The sequence below is a fragment of the Peromyscus californicus genome, unplaced genomic scaffold (genome assembly GCF_007827085.1).
Source record: "Peromyscus californicus insignis strain IS unplaced genomic scaffold, ASM782708v3 Scaffold_4__1_contigs__length_199733344, whole genome shotgun sequence".
NCBI lineage: Eukaryota > Metazoa > Chordata > Mammalia > Rodentia > Cricetidae > Peromyscus > Peromyscus californicus.
Window position 1 is genome coordinate 69,410,146 of NW_026294562.1, and position 17,652 is coordinate 69,427,797.

Sequence of the window (17,652 nt, forward strand, 5' to 3'; positions counted from 1 at the left end):
ATCATGCCGGTAGGATTTGCTGAAGGCAACTCCACATAGTTAAAAGGGAGGTTTATTTGGAGGTTCTACTTACAACAAGTAAAGTTACCGGAAACCTCATTGGAGATAGTACTTCCAGGTCAAAGCTGGAATAGTTACCCACTACACCTCTGCATTTTGAAATTTGGGGCTGGGTGTTATATAGGATTTCCTTGGTTTTTTGTGGGAGGCTCAGCAGCACTGACCTCTTTCAATCAGCAATAATGAAAACATGATTACAAGTGTTATTGTTATCTCCTGAGGGTCAAAATTTGCCTTGAGAAAAAGTACTCTCTGAAAATCAATCTGTCTTTGTACTACTATTTTATTGCTTCAGGAGAAATGCAGAATTCCCAGCTTTTAGATCTCATTGACCTCATTTTTAAATAACAGATGATTTAAAATCATGGCCTTTGAAGTTGGAAAAATGCCTCAGAGGTTAAGAACACTTACTGCTTTTGCAGAGGACCTGGGTTCAATTTCCAGAACCCACATGACTTCTGCAGGCTTACATGTGATGTGCACACACTTGGACACATGTATGCATGTAAAAATATTTTAAGTGGTCTTTATGGGCATCAAGAGCCACTTCAGATGGAATTTTTGCTTTCAGCAAAACAGACTTTTTAAAACCAATGAGGAGCTGATTATATGTGCTCCAATATTGATCCTTCCAGCTCTTCTCCCTTCCTGATGTTCTACATCCCATCATTTTCTTTCTGCCTGAAAGACTTCAGTTCACTGTTCTTTTAAGCAAGCCTATTGTTGGCATATTATCTTAGCATCCCTTTATCTAAGGATGTCTTTTTTTTATTCATGAAGGATATTTTTGCTGGGTATAGAAGTTTAGGTTGACTTTGCAGGGGGTGAGGGAGTCCTCCCATTTCATCTGGACTCTGCACTGATGAAAAATCCACCAAGAGCTGGGCAGAGGTGGCACACACCTTTAATCCTAGCACCCGGGAGGTAGAGGCAGGCAGGTTTCTCTGAGTCAGCCTGGTCTACAAAGTGAGTTCTAGGACAGGCTCCTAAGCTACACAGAGAAACCCTGTCTTGAAAAAAAAACAAAAAGAAATCCACCAAGAGTTCTTTCCACAGTCTCTGTTCCAAGAAAAGTGTCACTGATCTTTTTTTTTTTTTTTTTTTTTTTTTTGAGGAGGAGGAGGGTCTCGAGTTGAGCTGGACTAAAATCATATATGGTCAATTTTTTTTTCTGGACATCATTCTTCCCAGGCTTATCACCACAGAGGGGAGGCTTTCTTGAGTTTATTTTTATTTCTTTGGAGCCATTTAGTTATTTCCAGATTGTATAGACTTACATATTTTCTTGTTGTTCCTTTTATACATCCTGGCTGGGGCTCTAGCGTGCACCCATGTGCACACAGAAGGGTCCACCACTGGGTAGTTCCTTGAGTCCAGAGTTCTCCAGGTAGTCTTTTTCTTTAATTTTCAATTTCTGTCAATTGCTTGATGATCTTTTTGTTGCAAGCACCAAAAGGAATAAGGTAAGCTATGTTTATTCCATCTTGTCACAACCTAACTTCCTTTTTCTTTTATTGCCGATAACACTCAAACTAGTTCATATCTAGGAGCTCTTTGGCGGCGGGGGGAGCTTTCAGCTAATTTCTCTTCTGAAAACTTGTATCCTGGCCAGTTTCAAGCTATCGACATGTTACTGCACAAGGAGTCCAGAACTGGCCATCATGAGCTCATATCCATAAGCTCCATGGCACTGCCTTAGCAGTGCACTCTGTGAATTATCAGGTGCTGTCCATAGCTCCTTTTTAACTTCACTGTTGAGTCTTCTTTGCTGATGTAAATACAAGTTTCTTTTTCAAAGTAATTTCCATCCTTTGTTATAATTCTATCTTGACTTCTGGCATATCAGGAACTCTGGTTTTGAATATCAAATCAATGTAGCTTTCCTTTTGTGAATCTCTCATTCCTTGCATGCTCACAACACTCTCTTCATACTCACTACCAGTTAGGATCCTTAGATGTGTCTTCAGTTGGTTTTGTGGACTGCTGACAGTTCTCTCTTCCATTTGTTTTTTGTTTTGTTTTTTTGGCCTGCCTTGGTTTATCTTGCTGTAGGGCAACAGGCACATCCCAAACGTATCTAGGCTGTGGACTTACTTGAGAATCTGACAGGAGCTGTGAACCCCAGGATATGCACCAATGCTCAGTGCCTTGCACACATACTTCGGGTACTCCCAGAGCCTGTAAACATCCACCCAGTGGATTCCCTCATGTTGAGGCTTCTTAGTCCTTTTTAGCAATGCCACCTCTGTACAGTGCCAAACTGGGACTAATAGGCCATGTGATCCAGGAGGAGTTGTGCACAGTAATTTATGCCCACAGAACTGGCTCCTCCAAAGCAGCCACCCTAAAAGCTGCCTTTTTGTGAACCTAAGGAAGTCATCTCATTTAGCCACCAGTTACTGAAAACTCCACATTCTGACTCTGAACTATGTCTGGAGCCTTTCGGAGACATGTGGCACAAATAACTGCATGATTTCCCTCTCGTCACACATAGGGACCTGGAATCCATTCCGTGCAGGTGTGGGCAGTATCTAGAGGTGACTCTCACTTGGCAGCAAGAATTGGATCCACTGACACTTTACAGTTCCCTGGGTATCATCCCACATGACATGGCACAGATGTGCCTGCATGGCTAACCCTGTAGTGCTTGTCCAAATTTATCACAGATACACTCCAGGAGTGGGGTACCATCATGAGAGTTACATTGGTTAACCTTACATTTGACGGCTAAGTGTTGTCTTTCTAGAAAACATCTCATCCTCCATAAACTCAACTCATTCTCTTGTCCACAAATGTGCCTCTTGGAATGTGAGCTTCTATTCCTATGCTCAGTCCTTGAATTGTACCTTCTTGTACATGCTGTGTGCACACATGTGGCAATCAGAACAGCCTTCAAGGACTACTTGTCTTTCCACCTTGCTGAGGCATGTGGTTTTGACAGTAGGGTGAGTCTCTTTTCGCAGGTGTGCTATGGTTACATATGTGCACTAACTCCTCAGGATTTTTTACGTGAGTCCTAGGAATTCAAACTCAGGTCCTTACACTTGAGTGGCCATCACTTCACCTACTGAGTCATGGCCATAGCCTTACAGTGTGCCCAGTGTTACTCCTGGAGGAAAGAGACCAGAGACAAGGCCCATGACAGGGAGAATCCCCGGTCTCCCAAGACACCCCAGCTGAAACCCATTGTTCAGACAAGTCTCATTTACTGGGTTAATTGCATCACTTACAATTTAAATAAAACATACTCCATGTCCCAGAAAAGAAATACATTTCTTAGCTCACAGAAAATTGTGTGTCAAGGAGACAGGGCTAAGTCATGACAGATCTACAGTTTTCTACTGTTAGACTTGATGGGATTGGGTCCTCCAAGGATCTGAGTGTTGTCTTCATCAGTGGCCATTCTCCTAATAAGCTGAACCTCACCTGGGTGCCATTGGCCCAGTACTTACCTAAATTTGCTTTGCTAAACATCTGTCCCATAGAATGATGCCTGCTGATGTGTGGGCACACTTGATTTAAGGATCCATTTTGCTTTACTTCCTAGCATTTTCCAGGAAATTAGGTTATTTAAAGTCTTCTCAGCAAATCACAGAAGTGAACTAAGGGCAGAGAGTATGCCCCCAGGTGCGTTAGAGAAGCAGGGACTTTTAAAAATTAAACCCATCATTTGTGGAAGATTTATTTTTACTGCATCATGCTCCTTTCTTGAAGAAAATGCTGCCATGTCCAAGAGAATTATCAGTCCTGGTTTATGCAACATTTACCCACACTGCAGAAATTTCAGCCAAAGAGCAATGGCAGGATTCACTGTCATTGTTCTATTTACCACCAAATTGTGTGTGTGTGTGTGTGTGTGTGTGTGTGTGTGTGTGTGTGTGTGTACACTCAAGTGTGCATGTTGTTTTGGTACAAGGAGCCTGTGGTTGTGCTTTGAATGGTTATAAAATCGTTCAAACACACACTGAGCACTAAATACGTGGCAGGTACCACAGAGCTGAGTGTTTGGCAGGTGTTTCTGTCCCCTGGGAGGTGAGAGAGGCTGCTACCTTACACTCCAGTTTATGGAGGTAACAGAGCACAGTTAAGGCTGCATATTCCATGAACAAGGAAGTAAAGGTAGTGTCTTAGGGTTTCTATTGCTGTGAAGAGACATCAGGACCATGGCAACTCTTATAAAGAAAAAACATTTAATTAGAGTGGCTTACATTTTCAGAGGTTTAGTCGATCATCATGGTGGGACATGGTGCTGGAGAAGGAGCTGAGAGTGAGTCCTACTTCTTGACTCACAGGCAACAGGAAGTGGTCTGAGTGTCACAGTGAGTGAAACAAGCAAAGGAGACCTCAAAGCCCACACCCACAAGGACACACTTCCTCCAATAAGACGACACCTCCTAATAATGACATTGCCCATGAGCGGATGGGGTCAATTATATTTAAACTACCACAGAGGAAAGTCAAGGGCTCAAACCCACCTGCTTCACCTGCAGCATTGAGATGCACTCCGCAGTCAGTATAGTGTGCATTTTTGTCTTGACAGCTCTTAACCTGATGCCTCTCTTTACAGAGCACCAGAGCTTTGCTGCAGAGAGGTTGGGGAGAGAATGTCATCCCATTAAGCCAGGGCATCTGGTTTCCACCCAAAGGTCTCGACTTGATTTCTGGGTTACTCTCTGCAGACAGGAATCCAGACTCAGGTTTTCTTAAGGAGTCAGATGTCTACACCTTCTTTCAGTCTCCTCCTTCCTTCTCCTGGCACTGTGTTTTGATTCAATAATATCTTACTCATACAGCTATCCAGTTTTTTTGGGTTATTTTTAAAGGGAAATTTGGAAGTATTCATTTTATCTAATCATTGGAGAAAGGGAGGGCACAGTGGCCCTCCCTGCCATGTTTCTGGCTAAGGAAGACCCACTAGTATGGCAGCTTTGGTCAGTTCCATGATGCCTACATCACTGTGGTGGTAATAGTTACAATCTTGGCTATGGTCATAATTTCCACAATATTTTTAGCCAGAGACAGACTCACTCATTACAGTGAAATGTGTTAATGTCACACTAGGACCTTGGTGGTAACTCTGGCTTTCTGTGGTGACAGGCTCCAGTCTTCCTGCACAGAACCCTCAGATAGCAGGACATACTTGCTGTTGTAGATTATGTGCAAGCTGGTAACAGGATGATGGTCAAGGCAACAGGGTTATATTTTGATTTTGGCATGTTTGCTTTCAAAGTTGAGAGAGAGGAGGGGAGGGAGGGAGAGAACGTCACAACGCATTGCTATTGCTAGAACACAGGTGGGAAGTAGAGGTCCAGGATCCCACGTGACGGGTAGAGTGGTACTTTTCTCCAGGGCCTAAGGGAAAAGGAATGTTTGAATTTTGTTGAAAATACAAACTGAAGAAAAATGTACCTGCGTTGCACCCCCTGGAGCTCTTTCTTAACTCCTGCAGAGGGAGCTGCATTTTACAAAGGCTCGACACCTCATATTCAACCATCTAGGCTAGATCATGTCCTGACCATGGCAAAGGGGGTTAGATGGGTCCTTTGCTGTCCCCAGGGCTCAAGAACTTTCGGCATCATGGCTGTTTGGAGTTTTATCACAGGGATAAACACACCATTTGTCCTCAAAGCTGAGAGCCATCTGAGAGAATGTGATGAATAATGAGACTGTGAGCACAAATTGAGACTATCTCAGGCAAGCCATAATTATCTTCTGAGTTTCCATGATAAATCCAAATGTGCTAACACAGACTGTAACATACACATAGCCTTTTCTTCCACACACCAATAAAACCCTGCTGTTATCTTTCCTGCAGATACTGGAAACTTAGTCATATTTAGCAGCAAAATTAGTATTGCTTTGTAAGGAATGATTCCATAACCTGAGCCTCCTCATGTTGAGTATGTGCTTTCATTTTTATATTACACATGGACATTGTGCTTGTAGTTTTCTGTTCCGTGTTAAGAAATGGAGCTTGATTTGTGTGTGGCCTCATTACCCAGGGCTTGTTGCTAGGGTGAAATCGCTGTCAATCAGAGCTGTCAAACAGCAGCAGCTCTTATCCATGGGTGAATGCATGCCAGGCCCTGGGCTAAGAGCTTTACTGTGTCAGTCCTCGGACCAACCCTGAGGGAGGGCTGGTATCTCTGCACATGCCCAAAGCTCAGGGCCTGAGTGTGTACAGCCGGTGTGGTCCTTACACCTACCCAGGGTGGGTGTCTGTATTCCAGAGCCTTCTCGTGTTTCCTCTGATGAAATCTGATAGAGACGTGTCACCTGTATGTCTGGCCCCTGTTCAGCGGCTCTTTTCGAACCCAGTCTGTCTAATGTTCATTCTTGGCACATCTCCCACACAGCTGTGCTTTACTGACTTCTGTAGTAGCCCCATCATTTTGCAGGGAGCTGTTGGACGGGGAATCTGGTGTTGCATCCTCTGAGCTGTAGTCTGTGGCTCAGGAGATCCGGCTTTAGTACAAGCCCTGTGAAAACATCACAAGCACTTGAAGTAATGCTTGGGTCCTACTGGACCCATGGCCTACCGAGTCCTGAGACAGTGCAGGTTTTGGGTGGGTTTTGCTGTGTATCCTCCATGGCTGGCACTAGAGGTGTGCCCCACCATGCCTAGTCATGAAAGTGCACCAGCTCCTTTAATTGTCAGGGCCTCCTGTAGGAGCTGCTAACTCTGTTCCCTGCAATGATGAGGCCAAGAATGGAAAGTATCGTGCTGACCAGACCTACCCTGGGCCTCAGGAGAGTGTGTCCAGCACTTGCTGACTGGCCCTCTCCAGGGGCAGAGAGGAAGGTACTCCAGGAGGAGGCTTAAGAGTTCTTGTGTTTCCATTAAGCATTTAAAGCTGCCACGTGAATACCTGCTGGAATCATTATTATCTATGTGCTGGGAACATCTTACATGTTCTTTTATTTAAGCCTCATAACAGGGCTATGAGATAGATTGCTCCATTTTCCAGAGAGGTAGACTTGAGTGAGTCCCAGATCAGTGGCCTTTGGATGTAACTCAATGGAGACTAACCTTCAAGTTCTCACTGTGACCCCTTGGCCAGCAGTGCATCACCCCGTAGTGTCTTCCCCAATCTTTAACTGTCTCACAAGTCACTGCATGGCTCCTTTCCACAAGTAGTTGGGCTGCTTGGTACAACATGCTGCACTATCTGTTTCGGATCCTGACCCCAGGAGAAAGACGGCTGTCTTCTGGATCCTGTGCATCCAGTTTAGCCAGTCCTTTGTAAACTGGAGATTGTCTGAAGGCATGGGTAGATTTATATCCATCCTTTGGGGTACTGATAGATGACCCACATTTGAGTGTACCTGTGTGATTCTTTTTAATGGTACAGAAAAGTCCACGTGAAGGCTAACGACAGGCTGTCCTTAGTATTGAAGAAGGGTTGTGCATCAGAGATGAGGCCAGGGCTGTGTAGCAATGTGCACTGCCTTCCAGAAGACTGCTGGGTCCCAGGGTCCAGTTCTGGCCACAGAGTTGAGGAGTCACATGTGACCTCTTGTCTGTTGCAGGGCAGCCGCAAGCCCAGCCCTCCTCAGAAGCCTCTGCCTGCTGATCCATTGAGCAGGACATCTCGGCTCACTAGTGCCTTATTGAGGACCCCAGGGCAGCAGGAGCCTGGGCTCCGCCCAGCCCCAAACAGGTGGGTGTTCCCTAATGGTGTAGGGTAGCTGAAGGAACCATACTGGAAGGCAGATATCAGGCGTTAAGCCATGTTTCCTACTTGCCCGCAAGTTGGGAAGGATGGGAGATATGTATAAAAGTAACCAGGAAGCAGTTGATGCTAACTATACCTATGCATACCTAAACATCACCCTGGGCTCTCAGCAATGGCTCAGTTATTTGAGAGATCATAGCAAGATGACCCAGGAAAGATGAGCTGCCGCTGAAGGCCCAGCCTGGTCTCCTGCAGGCACTAAGGAAAATGGAATATCTGTATGAAGGCAGGACCTCCCTCACCAAGACCTTCTCTCCCTACTCCAGGGGCTGAGACACTAGTTCAGGTTGGGAGACTATGGAGAAATGAAGCCTAAGCAGCTGCTCTCTAGGGTCACCTGGGGGCTTCTCTGCAGCTGAGTGAGTGACCTGTGCAGGCTCTCTCTGGTTGTGGTCATTTCCACCCTCCCCCACAGGAGCTGAGGCAGATGTAGCCCAAACTCTACTTACACAGGGAAAGGGAACCCACAGCTGGGCTGAAGCTGGCTCGTGCCTTTGCAACCCAGCCAATATTAAATAGTAAAGTATATCAAGTTGCATTTAAAACAAGGGTAATAAATACTCAAAACACTGCTCCCGGATACTTGCTGCTGAGGTTACTCACATCAGGTATCTCTATGGTGGAATCCATGGCATGCTGTGTGCCCTCCCATCTTCCACCTCTGCTGGTACCACGGTGTAGCTGGGAACATTGACAACATGGAAATTAGCAAATGCTGCAGCTCATCCTCATCCTCGGTGAAATCATTCCCATGTGGGTTTTTTGTTGTTGTTTTTCCTCTGTTCTTGGGCTAGAACATACTCGGCAAGTGCTACATATCCCCAGCCTCCATTTCCCTCATAGCCCAGGCTGACCTGAGCCTCCTGGTCCTTCACCCTCCTTTGTGATGGGAAGGAGCCACCAGGCCTAGCTTGCAGATTGTTAAACTCACAACCCACTCTTCTGACTCACATGCCCTTTAGCAGGCCATGAGCGCTCTAAGCACCAGAGAACCAAAGGTTCTTCTGACTGTTGGCCAGGCTGCATGCTTAGTAACTCGCATCTCTGCAGGGGAAGATACACATCAGATTCATTACAACTCTTGGGAAGAATGTTGGCCTAGGAAAGAAATGGCTGCCTCATAAATCTCAGAGATAATGCTGGTCAGAGGGTCAGGAGAACCATCTAGTTCACCATTGTGGAAATGCAGAAAAGGTTGCATAGCATTTGAGTAACTTTTTATATTCTACTAGATAAAACTACTACATGGATATAATAGGGCTGACAGGAGGAGCACTCAGAATGCTCCTAAGCAATGCTCTGTCTAACCTCTAACTGATGGCAGCCTGGCTCTCCATCTCTTGAGCTGTGCAATGTAATCAAGTAGCCACTGGGTTATGTTGGAGCTGGTTAAAAATAAAATTGAGCCGGGCGGTGGTGGCGCACGCCTTTAATCCCAGCACTCCGGAGGCAGAGCCAGGCGGATCTCTGTGAGTTCAAGGCCAGCCTGGGCTACCAAGTGAGTCCCAGGAAAGGCGCAAAGCTACACAGAGAAACCCTGTCTCAAAAAACCAAAAAAAATAAATAAATAAAATAAAATTGAAATAAATGAAAGTGTAAACATGTGCCAGATTTTGAACACTTAATCCTGCCCCTGTCGATTCTCCCAGTACTCACATTGGGTGACTCACAACTATCTGTAATTGTTATCATTTCCAACATCCTCCCAGCTGCTTCTAGAGTCCCATGGCCATGCATGCACTGTCAGCATATAGGCAAAATGCCTCGTCACCCCACGGTCTTACGTCCTACATAATCTGTGCACAGCGTGACCATGTAATCTATGCACATGCATGCATGGTGTGGCTATGTAAGCCCCTGTACACATTCTCAAGGTTATCCTTAAAAGCCGACTCTGCCCATTCCTTGCCCCCTTCAGCCACAATTTCTCCCTCCAGCGGGCCTGCAGCACTTGCCCCTTTCATATCCCCCTAATAAAACTCTTAAAGTGGGTTTTGTTGTATCTTGTGGTCCATTCTCGCACCCAGTAAATGACAGTAACAGCTCCAGGGGGATCAGAAGCACCCACTTCTGGCCTCCACAGGCACCTGCACTTATATGCAGAGACATACAGATAAATAAAAACTAGAAATTACCTGAGCGATTCATGTCCATTTTTCTGCAAATGGTGCTGTTCTAGAATCAACTCATGGATGGGAGGCACAGCTCCAGAGAGGGGAGGTGACCTGTCATAAATCAGTAGAAGTTCTGCAGTGAGGTCCTTTATATGATCTGCATTCTCTCGCAAAAGCTAGCCTGGCCTCCGATCTCAGGAGGCGGGAGTGGGTGACTCACCAGCGTACAGGAGCAGACTCCTTCCAAGTTTGTGTGTCTATAGCATGACTTCTGAGAGTGTGACTGCGGTTTTGTTTTCTCTCTGGCTTGCTCTTGATTCAGACCTGCTCCTAAGCATCAAGGGCCCAGATCTTCCCACAATGCCTACATCAAGTGACAAGCAAGCCCAGACTGGTCCTCAACAGTGAAGACACAAGTTTGCACTATTGTCAACTCCATCGGAGTGATTTTTTTTTTTTTGTACCAACTTGCAGAATTTTTAAAGTGTTTCAAACGCCGTTGTTTCCAGAACTTTGAGCTGCTGCCGTCGGTGCTGTGCTGTGGTGCTTTGTGTCCTTGCTCAGGTACTTGTAAGTTATTAATTTATGCAAAGTGTCTATTACTGCGCAGGGCGCCGTAGCAGGCATTTGTTCCATCACGGGGGTTTCTACAGAAGGCTCCTTGTGCTTTTCTTCTTCTGGCGGACTTGAAATATCCTGCTTGATGGGATCCAAGACGAGATGTTTACTTTCTGTTCGAGGCCTTATTGGAAAACAGCTCCCCAGCTCCCCAAGGCTGTGTTATAGCACCAGACACACAGCTCAGGAGACCCCAAGCGGAACCTGGAATGGGTTTTTTGTTTTTATTTTTTTGGAATCCCGATCTTGGGCTGTAGCCAGGGCCTTCAGGAAGGTCTTGGGCTCGGCATACTGACAAGGCTTCAGGCCCTGCACCCTGAGGCTCTCAGACAACTGGTAGTATCTGGTTCTGGCCAGCAGCTTTGGAGAAAACCTGGGATGCAAGCAAGAAGGTTGAGGTGTGGCCACACCGGAATAGAGACTGGAACCCTAGTCCAGGCAGACATTTGACCTTGAGCTGAGCAGCTGTGAACACCTTTGGAGGGCAAAGAAGTCTGTGGTGCTATACGAGGCTTTGCTCCCAGAGCGGGAGGAGTCTCTCTCTGGGTGCCCTCTTGCAGAGGGCTGGCATGGGCGTGTTGTTTACATTGGGAACGGTGGTGTTTCTGCAGGAAAGCCACTGGCCAGGCACTGCAGAGCCCTGTCTCCTGCCCCCTTTAGAGCTAAGCAAATTACCACATTGTCTTCTTGACTGTCAGACAATGACCCTGTGTTCTGACAGATAGAGGAGGCTTTCTATGGGACCATAAACATTTTCAGATGTGAACTGGTAACCAGAGCTAGCCGATCAACCCTGGAGATCAAACTCTCCTTCTTACTGCAAGGCTCAGCTTATTAAAAATTAGGTAGAATCCATATGCTTGCAAAAGTTATAACCACATGGAATGCTATTCTCATTGTACAGCCTATGTCTGCTGTCCTTATTAGTAGTCATTGGACAAAGAACCCAAAGTCACCTGTCTGCTCCCTTCAGGGCATCCTGGTCTCTTCAGCATAGTCTCAGTCTTTCCCACACTAGGAACATACCTGTTAGTGTATCATAAGATGACAAAGAAATCAGTTCCCTAATGCTGAAGGCTCGTGAAAGGAAGACCCAACCAGGCAACCCTTCCATCTTTTATTCTTCTGATGTCTGGAAAGCCACCTTCAGGAGCAGATCTTTAAGATGCCTCAACCTAATGTTATGAAAGATACATTTTTAAAAAAAATCATGTAAGGCAAAGTGCCAGAGGCCTTCACTGTGTCCTGGCAGAGTGTTGGGATGACCAGCGTTCACAATAGAAGGTAACTGAGGTTCTGTAACGTCTGAGTATTTTAGAATCAGGCTTCTTTGGAAGGGTCATATCAATGACTGGCCTATACCTTGAAGCAGAAGGGGAAATATAGGCTTAGAATTTGGTTTTCTTTCCAGAGTTCAAAACTGTATTCAGCTTTGGGAAACATGGCCTTCATGATGGTGGATAAATAAATCCACATCACAGATACATAAAAGAACTCTCATAGCCTGCCTCTTTTCATGGCATGGTGACCATTTTGCTGCCACCAGAATTGTTTTAACTGATGTGATATTGAGTAGTTGTATTAAGGCCAGACACACACAACTGGAAAAGTTACAGAGCTGTGTGAGCATTGTCTTTGGAGACACTCAAAGCTCTAGCTGGGGCATGTAAGCCCATTTTGGGTGGGAGTGAGGGGGAAGCTAGGAACCCATATTTCTTCTGTCATTTCTGTACCTTGGTTTTGGAGGATCAGGGAGAGTTTGGCTTAAATGAAGTGGGAACTGTGATCTTCTGCCATCTCCCCAGTGGCTGCCAAGGGTGCCAGTGGTGCCTTCTCAGCTGAGCTGTGATGGCTGCTTGCTTTTCCAGAACCAGCATCCATTTCTGAATAAGAATATATTTAATCCTGATATCCCTTACAGGACAGACAGTATTATTAAAGGAATACCTCTAAGATATAGTAGTTATCAAATGAAGCATGTTTAGCAACAACCTCAATTTTAACAAAACTTAGGAACCAATAACTAGCATTGAGGTTTTTTGAAAGAGAGTAGTTTTTCTCTCCCTTTCTACATCCTTTACATGACAGAGACCAAAGTTAATACTCACGGTTCAATTGCAGCCCATCTTATGTTTAAACACACTATAGACATGATTAGAGTTGGTTGAGTTTCGTGAGACCATCCCCGAGAAGGTCCAGGAAAGTGGTCCAGTGCCTAGACACGAGGCATGGCTGGATGTTCTCATTTCCTTCCTGTATCAAGGAATAGTTAGAGGTGATGTGACCCCACTTTCCAGGCAGGTGAACTTCGCAGGCATTCCATATAAAAGCTGGTCACCTACAGTATTCCCAAGTCTGTTTTCCCAGCACATGGACTCAGATGAAGAGCAACAGTACAGTTTTCCATTTCAAAATATGCATGCCGGGTTCGCACTCTCTGTGAGTGTTCCCAGCTTACACATGTGGAATGACATCACAGAAACCACACAAGCAACAAATTAAACTCCACGGGAAGAAATATTCCCGACTGGTCTCTGAGGAGGCGTTTTTATGCCTTCTTAACTTTATTAGGAATTCTCAGGCTGAAGCTATGGGTCATTGTTCTCCAGCAAATCAATACAACCCATCAATGCATTCCCTAAGAACTGCCAAACCCTGATCTGTGTTTGAATGTTCTTAGGAGCCTGTGATCCCCACGGTGCTACAAAGAGGTTGGAGCTGGGCCAATGGGAAGGCCTGAGCATCCTCCTGCCTCTCAGCAGATGTTTACTGAGCACTCTGAGCCAGCGCCACCCTGACACCCAGGAGGACAATGGCTGGGCAGGAGGGCGCCTGGCCACTTGCAGCTCTTTCCTCCGAGGCTTGCTTCACGTTTGAATTCTCTTAGATCCGGCCCCAGCCCGGGGACACTGTCTACAGATCCTCCCCCACCATTCTCAAATGGCCTCAGTCATACACAAATGACCCAGACTAAGAGACACCAGCAGTCCCAGAAGCTCCCCAGAACTGAAAGCAGGGTGTTTTGAGCAGTGTGGCAAGTGAGGGAGGATACTACAGAGGCCATTTTTTCTGTCTCTTCCACTCATACTGGAAGCTAGCCCTCCACTCCCAGTTTTGCCACACAACTCCATCACACCGAGTACACAGGAAAACATAGGCACCAGTTTGCCTTTCTCTCTTGCCAATCACAAATGCCTTATTCTGGCCCGACCCCATGCCAAAGTCTCTCTCATCCGAGAGAGCCACGCTCTGCCTTTGTCACTACTTCATGCCGAAGTGGCAACTGTTACGGGGTGTGGCTACCCTTCAAGGTTCACCTATTAGACAGTACAGTCCAACCTTCTCCAGGGCCATAGTACAGAGCAACCCCCCAGCACACACCAGCCTTGAACCTATCCCACAGCATGTCAACCACAGTGACCTCCCTCCTAATGCCTTGCTCTGATTAGAAGGTGAAGTTGGACATCGAAAATCAAGTTAGCACTGACGGCAAAATGCTGTTGCTGCAACCTGATCTCTTGCTTTTCAACTCTGATGAAGTAATTCTCCCAGATCTGTGAGCCCCATGCTCAGAACCACCGGGCAGTGGGGACCCTTGCAGGAGACATTTGCACAGACATGAATGTACCATTTCCGTGCCTTTTGTGGAGAACAACATACATACATATATACATACACACACACACACACATGGGAAAGTAATAGCCCTTTATTATCAAACCACTGCAAGCTTCTCTCATATGAGAGAAACTAGGAACAGAAACGCCGCATGTGGACTTGTTGGGATGCTCAATAATGGATGAGATTGCCAGAAGGCCTAAAACTCAAGAGTCATTTTCAGCTGGAAAATGATTTGGGCCTCTGCAAGTTGAGAGCCCCACCACCTGCCTACTTTCAAAGAGCATGTTCTGTGATATCTGTAATTCTCCAAGAAGGTAACATTCTAGTCCTTAATTTAGTACATTTAAATTGAGACAGATTCAGTATCATGTGACTTCTTTTACAAACAAGTCAAATGCTGGTTTGCCTTCCTTGGCCTGTATGTTGGTACTTCATACGGCAGTGGCCAGAAAACATACACGCACACAAATGTCATGAGACTCCAAGGCAGGACCCTTAGAACTAAAATTCCTATCTGGGCAACATGGTAGTGATTGGGAAGCCAACCATCTCGATGTTTGTGGCAGCAAGCAAGATAGCTCTAACTGGCCACAAGCTGCTTAGCTCCTTTCTGATTAACATTACATCTCGGTCAACCTGCAGAGTCATTCTGCAGGGCTTCATCCATTGATAGCGCTTTGATAAACTCATGTTTTCACATTTGTATGTTACATGCTGTTATTGTTGTACGCATTTCTCATATGGAGGATCTACAAGTAAATACAGCCTACTAGTTCAGTAGAAAATGTCATTGTTAAGAATATTATATCCAATAAACAGTAAACAGATAAACATTGGATGTCTCGTTTGTTATTCAGAAGATTATTGATACAAAAATAAAGGGATGGTCTTGTGTAGAAAAACATGTTTTCATGCATTTATAAATGTAAGGGCATCTTGGAGCATTGGACAAACAGCTGAGGAGAAGTGTGGAAGGGTCAAGGTATTCATGTTGCCAGTCCTGGGAACAAAGACGAGAGAAAATGCCTGTCAAAACAGCACTGGTGAGACAGTGGGGAACCGATACCATTCTGAACAATGTGAATTCATAACCCATCAAAATCATTTTAAAACTTCATATTACTTATAGAAAAGTTCAAAAAGTAAGCAGTCATAGGAGTATCAGATTATCAGCAAAGAAAATCTAAATGATTGACATACACTTACACATTTTTAAAATAGCATCCAACTTCATAAAACTGCAGAAAATAATATATATATATTCAAAATTATAGCAAAAATAAAGGAATCTCTGTTATTACTACTTAACCCAAGACAAAGCGAGTAGGTTTTATGACGTCACCAGGTGACTAACAAATCAAATTCACACACACACACACAGGCCTTCCAAATGCACAGCATCTGACCTCTGCCCTAGTGCCTCTCAGGATCAAAGAGTCAACAAACAAACAAAAGCCAACAAAACAACTGTATGCCCGAGCAATGTAGGAATTCTTCAGCCACCTGGAGAACAGCAAATGTAACACTGGAAATAATGTCTATACTATGGGATATTTTTCAAATTCCCAGAATTAGAAGCATTTACCTATTGTGCTTGTTAAAATCTACTCCTCTGCCCTGTCTCTGATAATCCAGTTCAGAAGGTCTGAAAGAAACCCACAAAGGTGACTAACAGGTGACCCCATAGTGTCTTAGGATCGGGAAGGTTCAGTGAAAGAAAGCCTTATGATACTAGAACAAAGTTTTCCCCAGGGGAAAACTCAGAGGCCTAAATACATAAATTACTAAACAAAAGAGTTGAGACAAAGTGAGCTCGATTTCTATAAAAGGAACAACAAAAAGCCTTGCATAAAAATAAATAATAAATTTATAAAAATAAAGCATGTAATTTAATGAGTTAGAAAAACAGCACCATGAGTTACTTGGGGGATAAAATAAGCAGGCTGCAAACCACCTTCTAATCATCAGGCAAATGCATGGCAAATAATGTGGCTTTTGAGCATGCAGACCCAGCTGTCCTCCAGAACCCAGGGCGACCATCTCAGGAATGTAGGCATGGTTCAGTAGTAAGGCCAGACAGTTGACAATGTCGCCAAGCTTGATGCTGGCAAGGAAGGATGTGAGATGTACTCCTTCCCCATGGAGGGGCTGGTGAATGCCATCTCCATCAGACCCAGAGAGGACTGTAAGGTGGGTGTCAATGCTGATCACCAACAAAGCAGAAGATAAGCCTTTATAGAAAGATAAAGTGCCATTGCAACGTCTACAGGCAGGATTACACACAGCCCACAGAGCAGTCCTCAGCTGAATGCTCTATGACCTCTGCAGAGAAGGCTGACAGCTGATAGCTGTTCACATCTGCATCAATGTGTGGCTGCGCTCTCTGTGGCTTCCCTAGTGCTAAACCTTGGTTACCTTCTCATGGGCCTTCCCTAGCTAAAAAAAAAAAAGAATAGTCCACTCCTGTGAGGGCCTTTATAGCTGCTTTACTAGAAGGCCCTCAGTTTGTCCCAAGAGACATAAAATGCATGTGGTGTCTCTAACTTTGCTCGCTTTTGAGCTTGGCCTACCTAAAGCTTCCCACATTTCTCTCTTTGGACTCCTAACCAACGGTCTTGGTGGTGGTTGGCCCCTCTTTGTCTACAAACTATACAATTTGCCTCAAAAATCTTGTCTGCTCTCTACACTAAATGCAATACACGACTCATTGCTGAAGCTGTCCAGGCACCTGTGGGCTGGGACCTTTGACCGAAGAGGTGAGTGTGTGCAAACACATGAACTGATGGACCTGTCCTCCCAGCACTGTCCTTCGACTCAACACTGCTAACAGACAGCACCGTCTTCAGATATATATTCTGGAGCTTTGATGTGAGGCCAAGAGCCTAAGAGAAAGCGCCTGGGTGCTTAGGAGGCACCCCGCTGCGGGAGGCGACAGCAGCCTGGACGGCTGTGGTGTGGGAGAGATAATAAGAAACACATGAGAAGAAGAAGGCCAGTAGGCCTGGAGCATCCTGAGGACAGCTGGGGGGGGGCGGGAGTGGACACCCGCGTGCGCATTTGTGGAGCACCAGCACATAAATATTTGGTTTCATGTCTAACTGCAAAGGCACAGGGCAAGGAAACATTCCAGTTCTGTAGACGCCCAGTGAGGAGACCACATATGCATGTGCTTAGGTAAAAAGATGTATTTCAATGTGGGAAGAGTTGCCTGTTACATAAAAGTCACTGTGAATCTCCAACTAAATAAATAAACGTCTCATCCTCAGAGACTCGGCACATCACATGTCTGGCCCAGCAGTCAGGGTTTGCTGTTTTGCTCTGGTCGGTCTCTCAGACGGGTGACGCTCCAGTCAGTGGACAGAGGACTTCCTCGGCAGCTTTTTTTTCCTTTCTTCTAATAAGGAGAGTACATTCTAGAAAAACCACAACAAACAGGTAGATGTCCTTGGAGGTCTGGGCAGGTTCTGTGAGTCTGAAAGAACTATAAAAGTCAGCTTTGGTAG

The 17,652-nt window shown here is 45.4% G+C and overlaps 2 protein-coding genes and 1 long non-coding RNA gene across 7 annotated transcripts in view; 1 reads left to right on the plus strand and 2 right to left on the minus strand.

Moving 5' to 3' along the window:
• Window positions 1-14,982, plus strand: part of Adam12 (ADAM metallopeptidase domain 12) — a 327,810-nt gene extending 312,828 nt beyond the window's left edge. Inside the window, exons 22-23 of one of the 2 annotated variants that reach the window (XM_052711869.1) lie at window positions 7,591-7,721; window positions 10,233-14,982. In XM_052711869.1, coding sequence (XP_052567829.1) covers window positions 7,591-7,721; window positions 10,233-10,287 — 186 coding nt within the window. In that variant the 3' untranslated portion in view covers window positions 10,288-14,982. The remainder of the gene's footprint in view (window positions 1-7,590; window positions 7,722-10,232) is intronic. The other variant, XM_052711870.1, reaches the window with a different exon arrangement.
• Window positions 1,193-10,220, minus strand: LOC128093953 (uncharacterized). The gene is made up of 3 exons (XR_008212807.1): window positions 9,932-10,220; window positions 8,400-8,477; window positions 1,193-5,412 (listed from the first exon to the last, which is right to left on the minus strand). It is a non-coding gene; the product is annotated as an uncharacterized LOC128093953 (long non-coding RNA).
• Window positions 14,983-15,100: 118 nt separating the features above from the next.
• The window catches only part of Fank1 (fibronectin type III and ankyrin repeat domains 1), a 113,176-nt gene continuing 110,624 nt past the window's right edge, over window positions 15,101-17,652 (minus strand). For all 4 annotated transcript variants that reach the window (XM_052711874.1, XM_052711873.1, XM_052711872.1 and 1 more), the window contains one exon: window positions 15,101-17,562. Coding sequence is in view for 2 of the 4 variants with exons in the window: in XM_052711873.1 (XP_052567833.1) it covers window positions 17,500-17,562 (63 nt within the window). In the remaining 2 variants the exon portion in view is untranslated. The remainder of the gene's footprint in view (window positions 17,563-17,652) is intronic.